General features: G+C 49.4%; 1 protein-coding gene across 1 annotated transcript in view; it reads right to left on the bottom strand.

Moving 5' to 3' along the window:
• INSR (insulin receptor) overlaps positions 1-22,007 on the bottom strand; it is a 115,864-nt gene that overhangs the window by 12,607 nt on the left and 81,250 nt on the right. The window contains exons 4-11 of the mRNA XM_012646114.1: positions 14,573-14,721; positions 13,143-13,287; positions 11,700-11,914; positions 9,883-10,009; positions 9,020-9,270; positions 7,278-7,445; positions 3,737-3,938; positions 1,383-1,418 (exon numbers count right to left, since the gene is read on the bottom strand). Coding sequence (XP_012501568.1) covers positions 1,383-1,418; positions 3,737-3,938; positions 7,278-7,445; positions 9,020-9,270; positions 9,883-10,009; positions 11,700-11,914; positions 13,143-13,287; positions 14,573-14,721 — 1,293 coding nt within the window. The remainder of the gene's footprint in view (positions 1-1,382; positions 1,419-3,736; positions 3,939-7,277; positions 7,446-9,019; positions 9,271-9,882; positions 10,010-11,699; positions 11,915-13,142; positions 13,288-14,572; positions 14,722-22,007) is intronic.

Here is a 22,007-nt window from a genome sequence, read left to right as displayed (position 1 = left end):
CCCAGGCTGGAGTGAAGTGGCAGCTCACTGCAACCTCAAACTCCTGGGCTCAAGCGATCCTCCTGCCTCAGCCTCCCCAGTAGCTGGGACTACAGGCATACGCCACCACACCTGGCTAATTTTTTCTATTTTTAGTTGCCCAACTAATTTCTTTCTATTTTTAGTAGAGACGGGGGTCTTGCTTTTGCTGAGGCTGGTCTCAAACTCCTGAACTCAAGTGATCCTCCTGCCTTGGCCTCCCAGAGTACTGGGATTACAGGCATGAGCCACTGTGCCCAGCCCATAGGCAGCATTTTATTATCCAACAATCCCACACTAGACTGGCGGTCTCCACCAGGGCTACATCTGTCCCCACCCTCAGGGGGACATTTGGCACTGTCTAGAGATATTTTTGGCTATCAGTACTTTGGGGGATAGGTATGATAATGAGTGGAGGCCAGGTGCCCTACAGGGCACAGGACAGTCCCCACCCCTGAGAAGAATCCATCCCCAAATTATCCAAAAGACAGATTGAGAAATCCCGCTTTGGACCAAAGACCACAAATTTCCAACCCTTTCTTTTACTATAGATTATATTCCCAACAGCCACTAGAGGGCAGCTCCGGCCACACAGGTGCCTGGGAAAAATAAATAAATAAATAAACGCTCTGTTAAAAAGAAGAAAATCCCTCCACGTGGCCCCAACCTCTCCTTTCTAATCTCACCTCCTGCTCTTCCCAAGGGCCCACCACGATTCCTCCCATCTCCCGGCCTTTCCCCGAGTTCTTCCCGCTTGCTCTGTGGTCTAGGGCCCCGCCCCCTCTGTTCTGTAAGATGCAAGCTGAAGGCAACTGTCCCTGACCCTCCTCAGTGGGATTCAGTGAGTGACACGGTATTCCTCTTTGCTCAGGCCACGTCTCCCCGAATAAAAAAAAGTTCTGCTTCCAGATCAATCTTCCCCCACAGATAGGAGGAGATGCTGGGGTGGGACACCCCTGTGTCGTGGAGCCCAGATTCCTGGGTGCACCCGCCTGGCGTGGTTCCTCATGTGCAGGCAGGACGTGTGGGTGGATGTTCGGGGAGGGGACCGTGAACAGTGACCCGGACAAACAGAAGACAGGAAGGAGGTGCCCCGGGAAGTACTCCTATGAGTCTATGTTTTAGGAAGAGTGTGTTAGTTAAGATTTTTTCCCCCCCGATTCACGCCCAGATCCCATTTCAGAGTGAAAGACATTTAATTTGCGAATTTATGAAGCATCCGCTCTCCAGGGCAGAAGCCTGTCGCATGCAACAAGCCACAGAAACCCCTGGGATGTCCAAGGCGCATAGCGTGCCCTCTGCCCCGCCAGGCACGCCGGCCCTACACTGAGCAGCCACCAGGGGCCACACAGGTGAAGTCGTACCTAGCATCCTCAGCACCAGTGCCTGGAGAGGTTTTTCTGTGAAAAGAAAACCAACCGCTTTGAGGACAGACAGAACTTCGTTGGACAGACTGTTTGACTCTGGCATCCTGGAGGCCACGTCCTGTCCAAGCAAGAGCGCCCTGCCTTTGACGGCCAACTATACTTTCCCCTGCAGGGGCAGGGAATTCCAGCAAAAGAAGGGGGGGAAAATTGAAGAAAGTTGTTCCCCAGTGACTTGACCTGTTGGGGTTCCCCTGGGATGTTAAATTTGACTGCTATTTTTTTTTTGAGACAGGGTCTTGCTGAGTCCCCCCAAGTAGCTGGGATTACAAACATGTGCCACCACACTTGGCTAATTTTTCTATTTTTTGCAGAGATGGGGTGTTGCTATGTTGCCCAGGCTGGTCTCAAACTCCTGGCCTCAAATGATCCTCCTGCCTCAACATTCCAAAGTGCTGGGGTTACAAGTATGAGCCACTGCACTTGGCTTTAATTTCACTACGTTGAGACATCACAACTAACTCAGCCATTCCCCCAAGTCCGGTAGCATTTTGTTTTTAAAACGGGTAAAACAGTAACCGCTTCGATGCCTGGGCCGTACCACTGAACGCTCTTTTGGACTCAGGGTCACAGGGGGAAAAATGCAAGAAAGAAAGAAAAAAGCAAAAGAAACATTACCTATTGATGGTTCTGGGATAAAGTCTACTCAGATGGGTAGCGTTGGGGGACATTTGAACAGACACATTTTAGAACCTTGCTCTAGCTGCGGTTTCCATCCACTTTGGAAACGCACGATTGCATCAGACATTTCTGGGTGGCCACCCACCCAAGTTCTAGGGGAAGGCAGACAAAGGTGGGGGGGAGGGGCCCAGCTACGGGCACACCGATACACACTCAAAGCCGACGTCCCTGGGCCATTCGGCAATTCCTGAAGTATTTTTGGTTGTTAAGGCTGGGGTCGGGTGTGGAAGAGGAACTATTGGTATCAAATGGGGGAAGTCCAGAGTCGCTGCTCAGCACCCTGCACTGCCCAGACGGCCCCCCCCCACACAGAAAATGGTCTGGTTCCAAATGGTGACAGTGTCGAGATTGAAGATCCCTATGTGACTTGTTTAATCTCATAGCCCTAAAATATAGGAATGATTATTATTATGGCCATTTCACAGATGGGGAAACTGAGGCACAGGGAGCGGTGAAGTGACCTCCCCGCACTGGTACACAGAATGGAAGGGACCCCAGGCGGTCAGTCTCGAGAGTCCCCACCGCGATCCGCTCTACTCTTCTGCCTCTTGGGCACTAAAGCAGAGAAATGTGCACGGGAAGAACCCATCTAACCTGTATTCGTAAATGTCTCTTCCTGTTTTTAGCACAAATTAGGCTTAAAAAAAAAAAATAGTGACGCATGGTCATGGGACTGTGCCTTTTACCTAAGTGTCTTTGCTTGCAGGAAAGGTAAAGATAGATTAAAAAGTCTAGAGTGGTCAGGCATGGTGGTTCACGCCTGTCATCCCAGCACTTCGGGAAGCTGAGGCAGGAGGATCGCCTGAGGCCAGGAGTTCGAGACCAGACTGGGCAACATGGCAAGACCCCATCTCTAAAAAAAATTTTTTTTTTTTCATTAGCCAGATGTGGTGGTTGCACCTGTAGTCTGAGCTACTCAGGAGGCTGAGGCAGGAGGATCGCTTGAGCCCAGGAGTTTGAGGCTGCAGTGAGCTACGATCGTGCCACTGCACTCCAGCCTGGGTGACAGAGCAAGACCCTGTCTCTAAAAAATAATACAAACTAAAAAATAAAATCTAGAGTAATTTTTACTGCAAATCTTCTCAGTAAATCAGATGTATTGATCAAGACCCTTCACTCACTAAAGGAAATTCAATATATTTAAATAGGAGATGTCTCTGGGTTTTAGATGATGCTGCGGAAAGTTCCAGAAGAATGAGAAGGTTACACAAATAAAAAAAAATAAGAGAATATGGTGAGTTTAAGACTCAGCGATCAATCAAGCACGGGATGCCAGAAAGGCATTTCTCAGGATCTGCCTCAATAACCCGTAAACGTTTGTTTTAGAACTCGGAGACCCGGTTCGGGACAGATAAGAAAGACAAATGCTGAGTTTTCTAAATTTTCCCTTTCTCTGTGATTATTCGCAGTTCCTGCTAAGGTTCCCGTGAAAATCGCAAGATCTCTTCCTCCACCCTGGCGAGGGCTCCGATCGGACGCTTGGACTCTGCCCACCCTCCCATGGGCTCTGGGTCACCCCCCATCCTTCACCTGGGTCCTTCAGTAATGGCCCCCCAACACCAAGCCAACAGTGGACTCCCACTTGGAGAGCCCAAGGCCACGTAAGTCCTGACCTGGGCACGAAAACCACGTTGTGCAGGTAGTCCTCGAACGTCTTCCTGAACGAGGACTCCTCCAGCTCCTTCAGGATCTGCGAGTCCGTCTTCGGGCAGGCGCAGCACTCGCCGGCCGAGTCCTCGTACCCACTCTGGTTGTGTTTCTGGGAGTCGTCGGACTCGAACGGGGGAGACCACGTCCGCGAGGGCAGCTTCAGCCCTAGAGGAAAGCAGAGAAAAGGGGTGCAAGTTCTTTTTGGCAACACGCACACATACACACATGTGGGGGGAGCAAAAGGGAGCCTTCTCAGAGGGGCTGGGCTGAGACAGAGCCTGGGTCCAAGTCCCACCCGGAATTCTCCGGGGTCCATGCGCGAATCCAGAAATTAGACTTAATTAGTGAGTGGTTTTCACCCAGGAGCAATTTTGTTCCCCTTTTGCCGCCTGCCAGGGACGCTGGGCAACATCCGGACACATCTGTGGTTGTCAGGACTGGCCAGAGGTGCTCCAAGCAGACCAGAGACTCCACTCAACACCCGACAGTGCACAGGACGGCCCGTGCCCCAGAGAACAACCCAGCCCCAGATAACAACAGTGCAGGGTAGAAAAATTCTGAACTAAAGACATGGGAGGAGGTCGAAGAAGAAATTGATCGAATATGCATAGAAAAGGGAGTAGAAAAATTGAAAAAAAAGAGGAAAAAGTAAAAGAATACCACCACCTTTCCAAGGTAGCAGACCTAGAAACACAAAACTCTTTTTTAAGTACCGAGGCTGGCCGTGTCTTGACTCCTGAGGTCAAATCCCGGGGGCCCCCGTGACCCACGTGTGGGGTGAGCCCAGCCACGCCCCTCGCACAGCCGCGAGGAGGGACATGACTCTGTGTGGGCAAAACCCACGACAGCCCCCTCCAATTCACCTCCCACTGCCGCCAGCCCGCCGGGTGCCTGGCGTCTGCTAGCGTCTACCAGGCAAAGGAAATGCCATTTTTCCGCCCTCCAATGCCTCGGGTGTAGACAATCAGCTCTAAGCGAATGTATCAAGTACCTTTGAGTGAATAGTAAGTATCCACTCGGAAGCCCAAGTATTTATACAGCTTTAAAAGCCTGCAAGGGACTTCAGAAAATGCTTCTTACATTTATTAATAGGGTAATCTGGCTGGGTTAACTTTGAGAGGAGCTAGTTACAACATCACCGATGGAAGAAAAATGTAGGATCGCCTTAGGCAGGAGGCCTCTGGACATTTTTCTAGAGAGAAAGATGTTGGATAAGGCAGAGGTGTCATACTGCGTCCTCTTCTCAGCATCCAGCGCATGCAACACGGGGGCTCGTGGTTTTTCTGAGACTAGGAAAGCAGAGTATAATGAGGTCCCCAGAGTCATCGGATTCGCAGAGACAGGAAGCAGGACGGTGGGTGCCAGGGGCTGGGGAGGGGGCGGGGAGTGAGTGTCTCACGGGGACAGAGTTTCAGTTTGGGAAGACGAGAAAGTTCTGGATGTGAATGCTCTCCATGCCACGGGACAGCACGTGTTAAAATAATAAATTTTATGGGACGTGTATTTTACCACAATTTAAAACACACACACAAAATAAATAAGGTTACTAACCACGACCAGTAGTCACATCCTATTACTATCCCTAGTGCGTGATTTTTTTTTTATTGTGGTAAAATACATGTCCCATAAAATTTATAATTTTAACACGTGCTGTCCTGTGGCATGGAGAGCATTCACATCCAGAACTTTCTCGTCTTCCCAAACTGAAACTCTGTCCCCGTGAGACACTCACTCCCCGCCCCCTCCTCAGCCCCTGGCACCCACTGTCCTGCTTCCTGTCTCTGCGAATCTGACACCTCTAAGGACCTCCTGTGAGTGGAATCACACAGGGTTTGTCCTTAGTGAGTTTACTTTTAATTGGATAAACTTTGTGATCATTGCAACTAAAACCATGTTTCAACAGTCTGGTGGTCATCAGGGATTTAGACTTGCAGCATAAAGAGGAAAGGAAAGCTTTGACTGACGTTGCCCGTGGCTGCCCGAGCTGGTGGTTTTGGTTACTCGAAGGCAGGGCCGACAGCTTGCAGCACAGCCGACGCCTGGACTCGCCCCGGAGTTATATAAAGCATCCGAGGAGATAAATCACGTTTGCGGCCCGCGGCTCAGGCGGGGATGATGTCACAGGCACACATATAGCTCATGATCTTAGAGCTGGGACGGCTCCCGGAGATCGTCTGTCCTCCCGCCCCTTCTCCCAAAAAGGAGGTAGATGGTGACTGGCTTGGGGACTTGGCCAAAACCCTACTAGCAGGTCAGGGGCAGAGCCAAGAGCGGACCTCGGGCTCTGGGCCTCCGCCACGCCACGCCACGCCCAGTGACACCCCCTGGCCTTCTCCTCCAAGGTCATGAGCTAAGGATATTATCACTAACTGAAAATATCTCAAGAAAATGAAATCAAGACAAACAAACAAACCAAAACTCAAGGGAAAAATAGTGACTGCGGCTTCTCTGGTTTGGTGGGTGGAGGAGGGGAGATTGTTTTGTTTTTTTGTTTGAGATAGGGTCTCACTCTGTCGCCCAGGCCGGAGTGCAGTGGTGTCATCGTGCAGTGGTGTCATCGTAGCTCACATCAGCCTCCAGCTCCTGAGCTCAAACAATCCTCTTACCTCAGCCTTCAGAGTAGCTGGGACCTCAGGTGCACCCCACTACCCTCAGCTAATTTTTTTACTTTTTGTAGAGACAGGATCTTGCTCTGTTGCCCAGGCTGGTCTCAAACTCCTGGCCTCAAGTGATCCTCCTATCCCAGCCTCCCAAAGTGTTGGGATTACAGGGGTGAGCCAAATGCACCCAGCGCCACCCCCACCCCCACCCCCTGCCTTTTTTTGTTCTGCTTTGTTTTTCAAAACTGTGTTTTAAAATAACTTTAACGTATATGCACGAGTTTGGGACTTCAGCTACTTTTCCATTTTCCTTCAGGTGGATGGAAGCCCATTACGTAAACAAGATTGAGACTTTAAAAAAAATTGTCATTAGTATAAAATTTTAATCGAAAGTTCAGAAGGGGTGGAGGGGATGATCGCTCCTTGCTGCCTCCAACTCTCAGAACTAAAGGGTCTCAGCAGGGCCACAGTCCTTCCCCAACTCCGTCTGTAACCTCTCAACACGACCAGTTATGTCTCTAGCTTTGCACAAAGAAAGAGTCTTTCGTGGGTTAACGCAGCTGCATCCCCTTGGAGTGAGCAGGGGAGGAGGAGGAGGAGGAGGATGAAGAAAGGGAGGGGAGGAGGAAGGAGATGGAAGGGGAGAAAATTCCAGAGGGAAACGGTGCCAAGATATAAGAAGTTGAGAAATATCTGGTTTGGACGTGCGCCTTTGGAGCGCGCTTGTGTAGCAGCTTTTAAAAACGTGTGTGTGTGTTTTTGCACCAGTCGGAATGGAGCGTGTGCGCACGTGTGTACACACACCGAGAGACGAGAAGTGAGAGCCGCCTGCCCAGAAACGGAGCGATGTGGCTCCCACGTGCGTGCAAACCCCACCGATGCCAGCGCAGCCCCTGGCGCTCACCTTTGAGGCAATAATCCAACTCGAACAGCTCACTGTCTTCTGCCTGCCTCTCCCAGAAAACCAGGTAGTGCGTGATGTTGCCGTTGGGGTCGGAGGGGGGCTTCCACTTCAGAAGAATCTGGGACGAGGAATTAGAAACCGAGATCGGGTCCAGGGGGACGGATGGGTCTGCAAAGGAAGAAGGAGACAGGGCTGTGGTGAGGAAGAGTTGGGCGGACGTGAGCAGGGAGGACACACACACACACACACACACACACACACACACACACACACACACGTCGGAAGGAATCACGAGGATGTTCACTGCGGCGTTATTTAACACCGGAGAAAACCGGGAGAAGACGCAGGGGACGGTCACCCAGTCCGGGCATGGGTTTCCAAATTTCGGTCCACTCGTACCACACATCAGGTGACTGCTCATTCATCCGTTTAGGCCACACACACTCCCTGAGCCCCGACGCGGCGCCCAGCTCTCTCCGCTCTGGGCACCGGAAGATGCTACTGGGGAGAGAGAAGAGAGTGGGAAGAGACCCTCAAACGCACGTTTCCTGATTACCATTTGCCCCGCTGTGAACTCGGTCGCGGGACAAACGTGAAGCCATTGGATCGTGTCATCAAGCTGGCATCTGACACTCCCCAGAATGCACCGTCTTTGGGTGCCACAAAACCCGCCCCTCAAGAAAGGAGGCGGCTGAGGGAGCTGGGGAGGGCGAGGAGGTACAAAGACTTGGAAGCTGGAAGTTTCTGGAAGCTATACGTCTTTTGGTGCTGCTAAGAGGGTACCAGGTGAAGGAGGTAGGGCCGATTCATAAAGTTTAGACTCGGTCCTACAAGACAGAGTTTCTCATCCTCAGCACTCTTGACATTTGGGGTTGGATAATTCTTTGTCATGGGAAGGGGGGTGTCCTGTGCTTTGTAGGACCCGGATCAGCACCCCTGGCTCCCACCCGGTAGATGCCAGGAATCCCGTCTCCCCAGCTGTGACCAAAAATGTCTCTGGTCATTGCCAACTCCACCCCCCGTTTGAGAACTACTGCTCTAGGAGGAGGACTTAGGTTTTATAAAAATATAACTAAATTGCTATGAAACACTCCAGCCAAAAAAAAAAAGTAACATTAAGTAGGAAGAAGAGTGGAGATGAAACTAAAATGGCCAAAGGTTGACACTGGAGGTGGTTACATGGGGTAGTTCTTTCTATGTTGTGAAATATCTGAAAATTCTTTCATAATAGGATGAAAAATATATACATTCCCGTCAAGTGCCTTGTTGGGAACTTCCTCATCTTCTGAAAATATAAGCCTCAATATTCAGCTAATTTTTTGTGTGTTTTTTGGTTTTTGGGGTTTTTTGTTGTTTGTTTTTTTTGAGATAGAGTCTCACTATGTCACCCTGGGGTAGAGTGCAATGGTGTCATCATAGCTCACTGCAGCCTCCAACTCCCGGGCTCAAGAGAATCCTCCTGCCTCAACCTCCCGAGTAGCTGGGACTATAGGGGTGCGCTACCACGCCTGGCTAATTTTTCTATTTTTGGTAGAGATGAGGTCTCACTGTTGCTCAGGCTGGTCTTGAACTCCTGACCTCAAGCAATCCTCCCGCCCCGGCCTCCCAGAGTCCTGGGATTACAGGCATGCACCACTGCGCCTGGCCCAATACCCAGCTCCTTTAAAAGCTCATAACCATGCAACAAAGCATTTCCTGCAAATTCATCTCCTGGCAAATTCAAAGTCACAAGACACACTCACTGGTGGCATTTGTCTGGACATAAATGATGTCACTCTTGGCCCCGTAGGTCCGGCGTTCATCCGAGAAGGTGACCAAGGTCTTGACAAAGATGGCATACTGAGTCCAGGGCTTGAGACCACGCATCAGCCACCCAGGGTGGTTCTGCAACTTAGGGTCATTGGACCTCAGGGGCGGATCAACGTCCACCACCGTCCAGCTGTTGGAGCCACACGCATCCTGCCCGTCGAACTCTGTCACATTCTGATAAGGGCTTTCAAGACAAAACAGGGGAAAGTGGTTACCCCTATGTGCCTATCACCCGGAGCACTGTGCAGCTGGGCCCTGGGGAAGTTACATCCTACAGGGTTGCATTTTTTTTTTTTTTTTTGAGACAGGGTCTCACTCTGTCGCCCAGTCTGGAGTGCAGTGGCGTCATCATAGCTCACTGCAGCCTCGAACTCCTGGGCTCAAGTGATCCTCCTGCCTCAGCCTCCCGAGTAGCTGGGACTACAGGCATGAGCCACCACACCCCACTAATTTTTCTACTTTTTGTAGAGATGGGGGTCTCGCTCTTGCTCAGGCTGGTCTCGAACTCCTGGCCTCAAGTGATCCTCCTGCCTCGGCCCCCAAAAGTGCTGGGATTACAGGTGTGAGCCACCGCGCCCGGCCTCGTTTCAGGCTTTTGACAAAAGCGGACGTCACTGCGTGGGCACACCATCAACTGGTGAGATCGTAAAAAGGAACCCACGGTGGGTATGGAAGTAGGAGTAGGAAGGAGACAGAAAGGAACCCCAAAGGGGACGGTGTGAGCACTCGTGCTAGCGCCAAGCCATCTGGCTGTCATCTCTACACCGTTTCCCCAACGCTTCTCTCTTCTACTTACGCCTCTTTGTAGAACAGCATGAAGCCCAAGAGGTCTCGGAAGTCGGGGGGCCAGTACGGCTCCCATTTCAGCAAGATCTTGTCAAAAGATGTCCGAATGTAAGAAAATTTAAGTAATTCATTTTCACCTAGAACAGTCAAAAAAATAAAAAAAACCCCAGGCAACATCAGTATGGAATAGTCAGTTTCGGGCCAAAGCACATGATCCCATACTTCCTTCAGGGGCTGTGGGAAGGGAGAGATCGGTCTGCTGTTGCTTTAACGGGTCTGGTCTTTCCGAGTGTGCACGGGGGGAGATTCAAAAGCAAGAACCAGTCGTGTACCTCGGCCCCCACACAAGCCAGTTACCCCGCCGGGGACTCAACTGAATCACAGCAGTCTGTGCCCACGCGATGAAACCAAGACCAAGCTGGTACCACGCGCCACTCTCCGAATAAAGTTGCATTCTTTGCCCCGACACCTCGTCTCTGGACTTAGTGGCTGTCATGCATGCAGGGATAGGAGCTGGGACTCACAGTCACAGAGAGGCAACTGGCCAGTAGTTACCAGGAGAAGGGATTCGCTAGAGTCACGTTCTTCCTGATACAACTGCGTCTTGCAGGTGGACTTACGTGCAAGGCTCATACGGCGGAAGATGCAACCCCAGTGTAAATAAACACAGGCCGAATGAGTTTAGACAGCCCGCGCATCGTTACGGTTTAGAGAGACACATCTGGGTCGTTGCTTCTACCTAGGATGCAAACCCTCTCCTAAACACCCAACCTCGCTCTCTCCTTGCACTACGTTTTGCCATAAGGAACTCCCCCCCTGGAAGGGTGTCACCGAAGCCCCTGGAAGCTCACTGCTCAGAATGTGTTAGGGGAGTGCAGTCAGCAGACAATCTCCCGATGTAGAAACTGCGGGACCTGCTATAGCTTTCACGCCAGAGCCTGGCTTTCCTTGGACGGCCCCCAACCATGACTGAGCTCGGTGGGAGGCCCGGCTGTACTTATCCAGTTCAGAACAACTGTTGCCTGGAGCTCCCTCTGGGCTTGGCCAAGACGCTCATGGATGCAATGCTGTCCTAGCCTCTTTCCTTCCCCCTCTCTGTTCGCAGAGGTCAGACCCACACCTATCAGAAGGTTCTCCCTCTCTTTTCCAAAATTTTTTTTTTAGATAGAGTCCCCCGCTCTGTCACCCAGGCTAGAGTGCAGTGGCATCATCACAGCTCACTGCAACCTCAGACTCCTGGGCTCAAGCGATCCTCCTGCCTCAGCCTCCCAAGTAGCTGGGACTACAGGCGCCACCGCTACACCTGGCTAATTTTTCTATTTTTAGTAGAGACGGGGTCTCGCTCTTGCTCAGGCTGGTCTTGAACTCCTGACTTCAAGCGATCCTCCGGTCTCAGCCTCCCAAAGTGCTGGGATTACAGGCGTGAGCCAAGGCACCCGGTCCTTGATACATTTTTTTTGCACTTCTAACTCTGACTCTGCATTTGTTCGCCACAAGATGTGGACTGACGCAGACATTTTACTCAACTTTGAACTCCTTGGCATCAGCACTGAGCCTGAACTATCTACAAGGAGGCGTCATTCATTCACTCATTCATTCATGTCATGTTCATGTGGCATCCTGTGGTATCAGGCACTGTACTTGGTGCACAAACACAGCCATAAGATGTTTCAAAACCTGTCCTCCATACGAAAGCCTATCAGGCAATGAGTCGTTGCATCTCACTAGGGGGCAGTACCGTGCCCCTGGGGGCCAGTGGGGCGGATGAAGGAGGGTGGTTACGTTTTCCAGCATGTAAACCAGGAGCCCCGGGGCAGCACCACTTACAGGACGCCTGGTCCCCGTTGGTCTTCAGGGCGATGTCATTCCTCTCCTGGCGCCCCTTGGTTCCTGAGACTTCTTCCATCTTGTGAATTTCTGACAAACAGAGTTTGGGATTATAGTGGAAGAAGAGTTTGCCCTGAGTGATGGTGAGGTTGTGTTTGCTCCAGTCCCAGAGCTGCCTTAAGTTCTGGTTGTCCAAAGCGTAGAAGGAGTAGCTCCTGCGGAAACAGACACACACAGCCCTGAGCATTCAACCGCTGGTCTTCTCCAACTCCAAGATGGCAGGGCCATGCCTGGAGGCAGTCTTGTCCCGGGCTCCATGCCCAGTCCCAACCACTTGCTTGGTACATACTGAATAGATATTTGTTGAGTGGGGGTGATGGGAAGTTGGGGAGGTTTTCATGGCTGGGAAAGTGAGCTTAGTAAGGAAGGGGAGCGGTAAGACTGTCATGGCTTGGGAAGCGGGTTTTCGCAGAGGGTAATGACAGAAGACACAGAGGCACCTGAGCTGGGCCCAACGGAAGAGCAAAGTAACCTGCTTTGGCCGACAGGTGACAGAAAATAGCTAGAGAACTGCAATGGACCAAACCCTCTAGTATATTGCATGCCAGACCCAGACCAGGAACGTGTGCCCCTCCTTGGTAGGCAGAAGGAAGTCACTGAAGGTTTTATATCAGCTCGGTGACTTGATTAGACCTGTGCTTCAGAACAGTTGGTGAGCCACCGGCACATAATGAATGGGAAAAGGGAAGAATCTAGACCTGTGTTGTTCCATACAGAAGCCACTAGCCATGTATCATGCAGCTACAAAGCACCTATTGTCCCTTTCTCTATTTCCTGCCTGTTCTATGGCTGTGCGGGTGGGGGCGAGGCAGCCATCTTGTGACCATGCAGAGCAACAAGTCGGCAAGAACCTGGGTCTTTGATAGCATCGCCGAATGGCCTTTCTCAGACATTGTGCCTACAAGTTATTATAATTTCTATCTGCGCCAAGCACAGCTAGCCTGTGTTTCTGCTGTTTTACCGACTGAAACAGAGTCAGTGAGACCTGGAGAGGAAGGGATCTAAGAAATGAGGAGAGACAACAAAGACAAGGAGGGAAGCTCCATTTCATACGTGTAATACCTGCCTCACGACACAGCCCAGATGGCAGGACGCCCTACTGAGCAAATTCCAGCCAGCACCCTCAGAGGTTGGGCACAAAGTTTGGCTGTTCCCCCTTCAGTTTCTCAAGAATGACCACAGCAGGGCTTTTATGATTTTTTGGCCGGACAGAGCTATAGGCACATATTCCAACACAAGTTCCTCTCCCAAAGTTTTGCTGGGAAATTTCTCCTAATGATGTTTTTTTGTTTAAAAAAAAAACAAAAAAAAAAACAAGTTTTTCTAATTCACAAACTTCCTAGTTAGTGCTCGGGCCGCAAACACAGAATTGGGCCCACATACCCCATTTCCAAGGTCTCTCCTCGAATCAGACGTAACTTCCGGAAGAAGGAAAGTGACACCAGCGCGTAGGATCGACGGATTTTTAGATACCCTGAAATTTCCTCAATGAGGCCGAGGTTGGCTTCCAGTTCAGCTGCTAGGTTGTCTAAGGAAAGGAGAGAACATGCAGTGAGTTTCTATAGGAATATTTTAATCTTCCCATAGTTTTCCGTGGTGAGGAGATGACCTATAGACTGTCAATGATTTCAACATACTCTGCTCAAAACCCTTCATGCTGAGAACACAATCTGAGGTCTTTACCATTCTTTAAACACGCTGGGCAGACGCCTGCCTCAGGACCTTTGCACTGGCTGCCTCTTTTGCCCAGAATATTATTCCTCTGTATATTTCCTTGGCTTATTCCATCACTATCTCAAACCATCCTTCCCCACACACAGAAACATCTTTAAAACAGCAACCTCTTTTATTCTGCATTTCAGAGGTTGGTAAACTGTAGCCCAGTGGCCAAATCCCACTTGTTTTGTCAATAAAGTTTTATTGCAATGGAGCCACACCCCTTGGTTGACACGTGTCTATGGCCGTTTTCATACTACAACAGTAGAGCCAATTAGTTACGACAGAGATTGTCCAGCCTGCAAAGCTGAATCTATTCATTCTATGAATGAATCTATTCATTCATTCTTTACAGGAAAAAGTTGCTGATTTCCCCTCCCCCCATTCCTCCGCTGTGCTTTTCTCACAGCATGGGCCACCCCCTGACCTTACGTCATGCATCGATTTGGGGTTTTTTGCAAGATCCATCATGGCAAGGACTTAGCCTTGTTCACATTTATTGAGTATTCAATAAATGTTTGCTGAATAAATAAACAAAGGAATGGCGTTTTTGCCTGAGTTGGTATTTCCAGAAACATGGTCTACAGACCTGCTATAGGGCATGTTGCCTGATCGTTAAAAATGCTGGCCGAGTGCGGTGGCTCACGCCTGTAATCCCAGCAGTTTGGGAGGCCAAGGCGAGAGGATTGCTTGAGGCCAGGAGTTTGAGGTCAACCTGGGCAACACAGCGAGACCCTCCCTGTTTCTACCAAAAAAATCAAAAACTTAGCCAGGCGTGATGGTGTGCACCTGTAGTCCCAGCTACTAAGGAGGCTGAGGTGGGAGGATCGCTTGAGCCCAGGAGTTGGAGGCTGCAGTGAGCTATGATCACACCACTGCACTCCAGCAGCCTGGGTGACAGAGTGAGATCCTATCTCAAAAAACAAAACAAAGCAAAGCCGTGCAGATTGCTAATGCCCCCAATTCCCCACTTGGGAAATTAGAGTCTCTACTAACGGGGGAGCCACTGAGTGATGGACTAGAGCCTGGGCTGAGGTCACAGGTCACAGAGACATGGCACCTGGCAGGACGCCCTCCCCCCAACCCAGAGCACTCACTGCCCCCTCGGATGTTGATGATAAGACTCCCGTTGACGACGGTGCATCCTCGGAGCTCCTGGGCAGATGTCACCGAGTCGATGGTCTTCTCGCCTTCGAGAATGTGGCAGACCTTGGGACAGGGGCCCAGGCATGGTGTGCACACCAAGCTGAGGACAGAGCAAAGAGAGAGAGAGAGAGCGAGGGGTCAGGGCACACAGGGTCCCTTCCACGCGGCAGACAGCACATGACGACACTACACAGGGTCCCGTTTATCCTAAGGCAGGGTTTCCTGACCTCAGCACTGTTGACATTCAGGGCCAGATAATTCCCCGTGGTGGGGTAGGAGGTGGGTCACCTGTGCATCGTGGGATGTTGAGCCACCTCTCCAGGCTCCACTCATTCGATGCCAGGAGCACCCCTTCTCCCAAGTTGTGACAACCAAAAATGTCCCTGGACATGGCCGGATGTCCCTCGGGAGGGAAGGCAGAAAATCGACCACAGAAGAGCAACCGCCCCAAGCAAGAGACTTACGCCGTTACTCCATGGTGGCGGTCCTCACACTTTACCCCAAAGCAACAGGACAAGACTCCTGTTGTACCCCAAGGTGATGGGACTCACACCAGACCCCACGGAGACAGGGCTACGGTCTACCCTGTGCATTACACCGAAGCGATGGGACTCGTGGTGTTACCATGGTGATGGGAATTACGCCGTGACATTGAGATGACGGGCCTGACATGGGACTCAGACCGCGGATGCCAAAGTGGCAGAACTGAGGCTGTTAACCCAATGTGGCGGGATTTAGCCCACTGCTCCACGGAGACAGGATGTTCGTTGCTCTGAGCAGGGTTTGCTGCAACACGACCCCACATCTGACAGGCAGGCGACTTGGGCAGCTTTTGGCTTTGCCCGCCTACAGCCCGATGTCCTCAAATCCACAACCTCCTGTGAATTTGCGAACCAGCACTCCCCTACATGGGGTCTCTGAGGTCAGTTCTTGGCTGGCAAAGCCCTTCTAGGTCCGGGGGGGCATAGGATCCAAGCCACGCTGAGCAGCATCTTCTACCCCTTGCCAAGGGTTCAGAGGTGGCTACACAACCCAAGTCAGGGCAGTGAGGGTTTTGTTAGAATCTGCTAGAAGGAGAAATCATCTTCCTTCCAGAGTATATAAGTGAGTGTTGCCATCTTGCTGTCATGGGGTGAGGTGTGAGGGGGAACCTGCCTGAAAATAAAACCAAGAGAGAAGCAAAACAAAGCCAAAGGATGGAAAGAGACTGATTGTATACATTACAAGAGCTCCTGGATACAGCCATACCTGAAGCAGTCCCCTCAACTTTTTGGTTTTGGGCACCACTAAACTCCTTTAATCTTACTTAAGCCAGTTTGAGTTGGGGTTCTGCCACATGAAACCACAAGATTCCCAACTATGACAGTCTCGGTTTCCTCATTTGTAACATGGAGATAATGACACTACCAAGCCCACAGGTTGAGACAAAGACTGACACACACCACATAAAGCACATAGGAAACAATTGCTATTCCTTGCTATGATCATTTTTACGAATGGTGTCGTTGCTACTGTTGTTATTTCCATACACCCCCGTGTATCCAATTCTTCAGAATGATTTTTGGAATTATGGTACAATAAAGAATGTATCCCAGTTCTTGGCATAAAGCTTCCAAAACCCTTGAAATTTTCTGAGAGATAGGAATGTCTACGTTAGGAGTGATAGGAATGTTGAAGTGACTTCTGATGGGTCCTCAATCACTTTAGGATGACAGGATTGGGGCTTCCAGCCACCTAACCCCCAGGGAGTGGACAGGGGCTGGGGCAATCATATGGCCAATGATTCAAACAATCACACCTAAACAATGAGACCCCAATAAAAACTTTGCACGCTGAAGCTCAGTGGTGTGCTTCCCAGCTGGTGAACACATCGCGTGCCAAGAGGGTGATGCATCCTGATTCCACAAGGACAGAATATGGAAACTGGTGTCTAGCACTCTCCCAGACCTTACCCTATGTGTATCTTTTATAATAAAACTATAACTGTAAGTATGGCAGGTTTATTTCAGCTCTGTGAGTTGTCCTAGTTAATTATCAAACCCAAAGGGTTTTGCGGGAACCCCCAAATTTATAGCCAGTCAATCGGAATTGTGGGTGGCCAGGGAATCCCCAAAGTGCAGCTGGTGTCTGAAGTTCGGGAAGTCTTTTGGGGGACTGAGCCTTGAACTTGCAGAGTTTAAAGCCGGCTCCAGGTGGTTAGTGTCAGAATGGTGTTGCATGCCAGTTAGAGTCAGAACAGCTGGGGCGGAAACAAAAGAGTGACCAAATGTTTGGGTTCTTTTATTGGCTCTACACTTATGTGGCAGGTGACGCTCGAAGGCGGGGGTTGGCAAACCCCAGCCCATGGGCCAAATCCAGCTGGCCACCTGTTTTTTGCAAATAATGTTATATTGGAACACGGCCACATCCATTGGTTACTGTATCACCCAACCCTGCTTTCGCACTACAAAGGCAGAGCTGAGTAGCTGTAACGGAGACCATATGGCCTTCAGAGCTGAAAATATTTACTCTCTGGCCCTTTGCCAACCCCTGTTCTCAGCTGCAGGTACACACACGTGAACAAAACAGATAATCTGCTTTCCCAGTGAGAAATCAGAAATGGCCGCAAGTTTTTTGCAGCTTCTATCACCAAGAAGGGAGTTTATTTCTCCACCTATTCTCCTCAGCTATTTGGGAGGCTGAGGCAGGAGGATCACTTGAGCTCAGGAGTTGGAGGCTGCAGTGAGCTATGATGATGCCACTGCACTCCAGCCTGGGCAACAGAGTCTCAAAAAAAAAAAAAAAAACCCAAACCAAACCAAAACAAAAAACCCTGAGAGGGGCAGGGGAGTGTGTTCTGTTCTTTGTGTTACAGGAGATAGCTCAGCCATCCCAGGCCTGGCACCAGCCTCCCAGGTGGGGAAGGTCACAGGCTTTGTCTTAGGCTGAGATGGAATGATTAGAATCATTAGAATCATTAACACAGTAGCCTAGAACTGAGGGCCCTCCCTTTCGAAGCTCTCTATTTCTGCTTATGTTCAGGAAATTTGGATTTCGAGATGACAGTCTACCATTTTTCCTCCTTTGCTGGCCAAGTAATAAACTTCTCTTTCCTTCTCCTCAAACCACCTGTTCTCATTCTTCTGAGGATGCGGCCATGAGGACAAGTAGTGCCAAGCTTTCGGTTACCAGAGGAAGGCAAGAAACGAGTCAAAGATTTTGCAGATTCCCCCCCTGCCCAATGGATACCCCACACCCATCAAAAATACAGCTTTCATCCCAAATATCTGGTCCTCCTCATCTCAGGAAAGGACAGCGCACTGTTCTCACAGTTACCTTGGGATGCTGGTAGACAGACAGCGGGACCTTTTAATGAAACCATGTGGGTTCCCAGAACTCTGCTCTGAAAACTTCAAGAACTATGTCCAGATAAGCAACCAGAATGGAAGAAAACATATCTGGCCTTATTTGATGTCAAACCACATTAGCAAAATGCAACAGTACTATACAGTCTTTCATAAAATAAAAGGAAAGCTTCAGAAGTAAAAATATTACATTTTTAAAAAAATCTAAAAAGTAAAACACTGCCATGATACATCAGCACTAGCATCTCTCACTTTGTTTTTTCTTCCTTTCAATGAAGGTTCCAGGCATCACAGGATGTGCTATCAATTCCTTAGGGTTTTTTGTTTTGCTTTGTTTTTTTGTTGTTCCAGGGTCTACTATACCATAAGCAAGAATATCAAAGGAGGTTGTGACATTTCTCAGGTCTTTGTCATGATAAGGGAAAAATGCCTTTCATTTAAGGCCAATATCTTTTAAACAAACATCTCACTGGGAGACAATAATACTCACTCTTTATTTCAAATGTTGGGGGGGGGAAAAAAAGAAATGAATCAAAAGGAATATGGTCATTTTCCTAACCTTACTAAAAAATTGGTGCCACTCCCCCTTTCAAAAAAAAAAAGTTCTGTCTGGCGTGCAAAGGTGATTTTATAGAGGATTATTTTGGGTCAACAAAGCCACTTGATAGGTTTTTATCAAAAATGAGTAAAATGAAACATATTGTACTTACAGGTTGCACAAACATGAGAAGAGAACCTCCTAAGAACTGAAATTAAAGATTGTTTTTCCTTCCCACCCCCTCCACCCAGGGAAATATAATTTCCCACCAGAACATGCTCGCTTGGCTAATTCTCAAGTCTGAAGAGGAAGATTTTTTACGTAAGCAGGTCAGCTCAAGGCCTCTCGACGTGTGTCTGTTTCTGATTTGTTTTTGTGTTGTTTTGTGGTGTGTTTTCTTTTTTTTTTTAACCTCAACACAAAAACCAGGAAACAGATTTTTTAAACTCAGTTATGGCCCCGAGACACCAAAATAGCTCATCTAAGAAGCCAACAACATGAACAAAAAGTCTGCGATGTGCGTAGGAAATCTGACTCATGGCCAAAGAGAGAAAACTCTGCTATTTCTCACCCAGATGGTGGGAAACGGTTAGACTGCACTACCCTTCAAAGAACACCAAAGCCCTGGAAATTATGTAGCGATGCGTCTCTTCCTCCTTGAGACACTACGTTCGGGGCTAATCTGGGCACACCACCCAGCTATAGATTGGGGAAGACGTGAAAAACCTCAGCTACATTCTTGTTATAAGGATAATGCGGCTACATCAGTGAGGACAAGCCACGTGGAGGATTTTAGGGGAAACCAATGACTTCTTTTATGTTTTTTTTTTGTTCTGAAGCTGGGAAAGCTTAGAACTGGTGTACAAGATGCCAGAAATATTTACTATCTAGCCCTTTAGAGAAAGAGGTTATTGACCCCTGCTCCAAAGCCCAGGACCAAAACAAGGGGCAAAAATAGCATCTGAGACCAGCAACCTCACTCATAGCCAGTTAACTCTGTTTTTGCACATAGTTTTAATGGGCAGCACTGTCACCCCCCACCCCACATTCTTTCTCCTCTTTGCTGCCTCCCCCCTGCAAGACCCACACCCAGGACTCACTTGCTGGAATTCATCGTGTAGCCAGAGGGACACTCCGGAATGCACTTGTTGTTGTGAATGACATACTGGTGGCAGCCCTGCCTCCGCGAGTTCTTGCATTTGTTGTGCAGGTCCTGGCAGAAGCTGAAGTTCACACAGCGCCAGTCCTGGAAGTGGTAGTACGGGGGCGGGCAGGTCTCCACGCACCTGCCATCCAGGTAGAAGTTGCGGCAGGCCACACACTTGGTGGGGTCGTCGGGCTCGGAACAGTTGCCCAGGCACTCGCTGTGACAGCAAAGGCCTTCGGCGGTGCAGCCGTGTGACTTACAGATGGTTGGGCAAACTGGAGAGAGAAAGAAAACATAGCTGGTTGACGGCTTTGCCCAATTCCTGTCTGCACACGCAACAATTCCGGATGAAGGAGAAGAAAATAATAACGATAATAGGTGCACTGTACATCGCTTTGCACACGCCAGGCACATCTATTAACTCATTTAAGCCCCTAAACCAGTGGTGTGCTCTTAAATGTTTAACAACTGCCTGAAGGAGGGGGATAGAGAGGTCCTGACTTATACAGCATTTGCCAATTTCCATGGTGTAAATGCTCCTGCCCTGGTCAATTTCAGTCTCCCAACATGAAGTCACTAAACACAGAGCTGGCAAGAGATACACAGTAGCACACCACTAAATAGTATTTCCAACAGTAGATACAATTGTATCTACAACAGATGGAAAAGTAGTATATAGCCTCAAGAACACAAATAATAGAAAAAAATGTAGCAAGTGGTGAGTTCTGTGCATTTATTACCTTTGTAACATCATTCGTTTCATTGCAGGTTTATATTATTTAATTTTTAAGAGTATTTTTGTATTTAACAAATAGCTTGCAAATTTCCTGAAAATTTCACAGTCCGCTCCAACCAGCCTGCTCCGGCTCGGCTCGCTGCTGCGCCCCAACAGTGAAGGAGATATGTTGTTATCTCCATCTTTTTTTTTCATTTTATAAATGGAGAAACCAAGGCGCAGGGAGGTTCTGTAACTTGCCCCAAAGCCATCAATTGCCTCAACAGGTGCTGGCTTGCACTAGTCTAGATTTTGCAGCCACTGTGGGAAGAAAAGGTGGCCACAGAGCCTGCCTTTGGGAGCACAGGGTCTAACGCAGGAGGCATGCTCGTTATTTAAACACGGAAACATGTAATTGCACAAGCACTTTGCTGAGGCGTAAGGGGAGGTGACGTTTCTGCTGCAACGTGAAGGATGAAAAGTAGATCAGGAAGGGGAAGGAAGGAGAAGGCTCTGCAGGTGAGGGTACCGCCTGTGGGCAGAGCTTGTGGCTAGAGGGACTTTCTCATTCAATGTGACTGAACGTGTCCACTGCAGGCTGGACTTTGCTCCCTGAGCTCTTGGTACCCATCTCTTCTTCATTGTTAATACATCTTGATTTTGGTCCCTGGGCATCTGGATTGTGCCCTCCCTTCTTGGGCTGTCCCCAAATATCCATGGACAGTTCTCCAAGGCTAGACAGCCCTTGGCTATACGTATAGCTTCCCTTCCCTCACTCCCCGAATGGTTCGAAACACGGTTTGGAAGCCGGGGAGTGTCCATTCGTCACCCCACATCCTCAGGCTCTGTGACGGTCCCAGCAAACTTTCCCAGCACCCAGCGGATCCTGCCGGCCACACCCAGGGAACAGAAGTGGCCCCAAGAAGCCACATCCGCATATGAACAGCACTGTCTGAGTGAACTTTCTGTGATGACACTCGTGTTCCCTAACTGGGGGTGTCCGACACAGTAGCCACTTCTCCTCTGTGGCTAGCGAATGTGGTTAGTGTAACTGAGAAACCAATTTTTTTTTTAACTGCAGTAGAATACACACAGCATAACATTTACTGTCTTAACTATTTTTAAGTGCACAGTTCAGCGGCATTGAGCACATTCACGGTATTGTGCAAACGCCACCACCCTCCACCTCCAGAACTTTCTCATCCTCCCACACTGAAGCTCTGTCCCCAGGAAACACTCACCCTCCACCCCCCTACCCAGCCCCTGGCACCCACCATCCTGCTTCCTGTCTCTGTGGATCTGACGACTCCAGGGACCTCCTGTAAGTGGAATTGTTTGTCCTATTGTGACTGGTTTATTTCATTGAGCACGATGTCCGCGAGGTTCACCTATGTTACAGCCCGTGTCAGAATTTCCTTTCGTTAACCCATTCATTTGCGGATAGCCACTGGGGTTGCTTTTACCTTTTGGCTATTGTAAATAACGTTGCTATTAGCAGGGATGTACAAATATCTCTTCAAGTCCCTGCTTTCAAATCTTTTGGGTGTATACCCTGAACTGGGATTGTTAAGATCCCATGGTAATTCTGTTTTTAATTTTTTTTTTTATTTCAGCATATTATGGGAGTACAGATGTTTAGGTT

Source organism: Propithecus coquereli, unplaced genomic scaffold (assembly GCF_000956105.1).
Source record: "Propithecus coquereli isolate 6110/MARCELLA unplaced genomic scaffold, Pcoq_1.0 Scaffold241, whole genome shotgun sequence".
NCBI lineage: Eukaryota > Metazoa > Chordata > Mammalia > Primates > Indriidae > Propithecus > Propithecus coquereli.
Note: the sequence above shows the minus strand (reverse complement) of the source record. Positions and strands in the feature narration are given on the sequence as shown.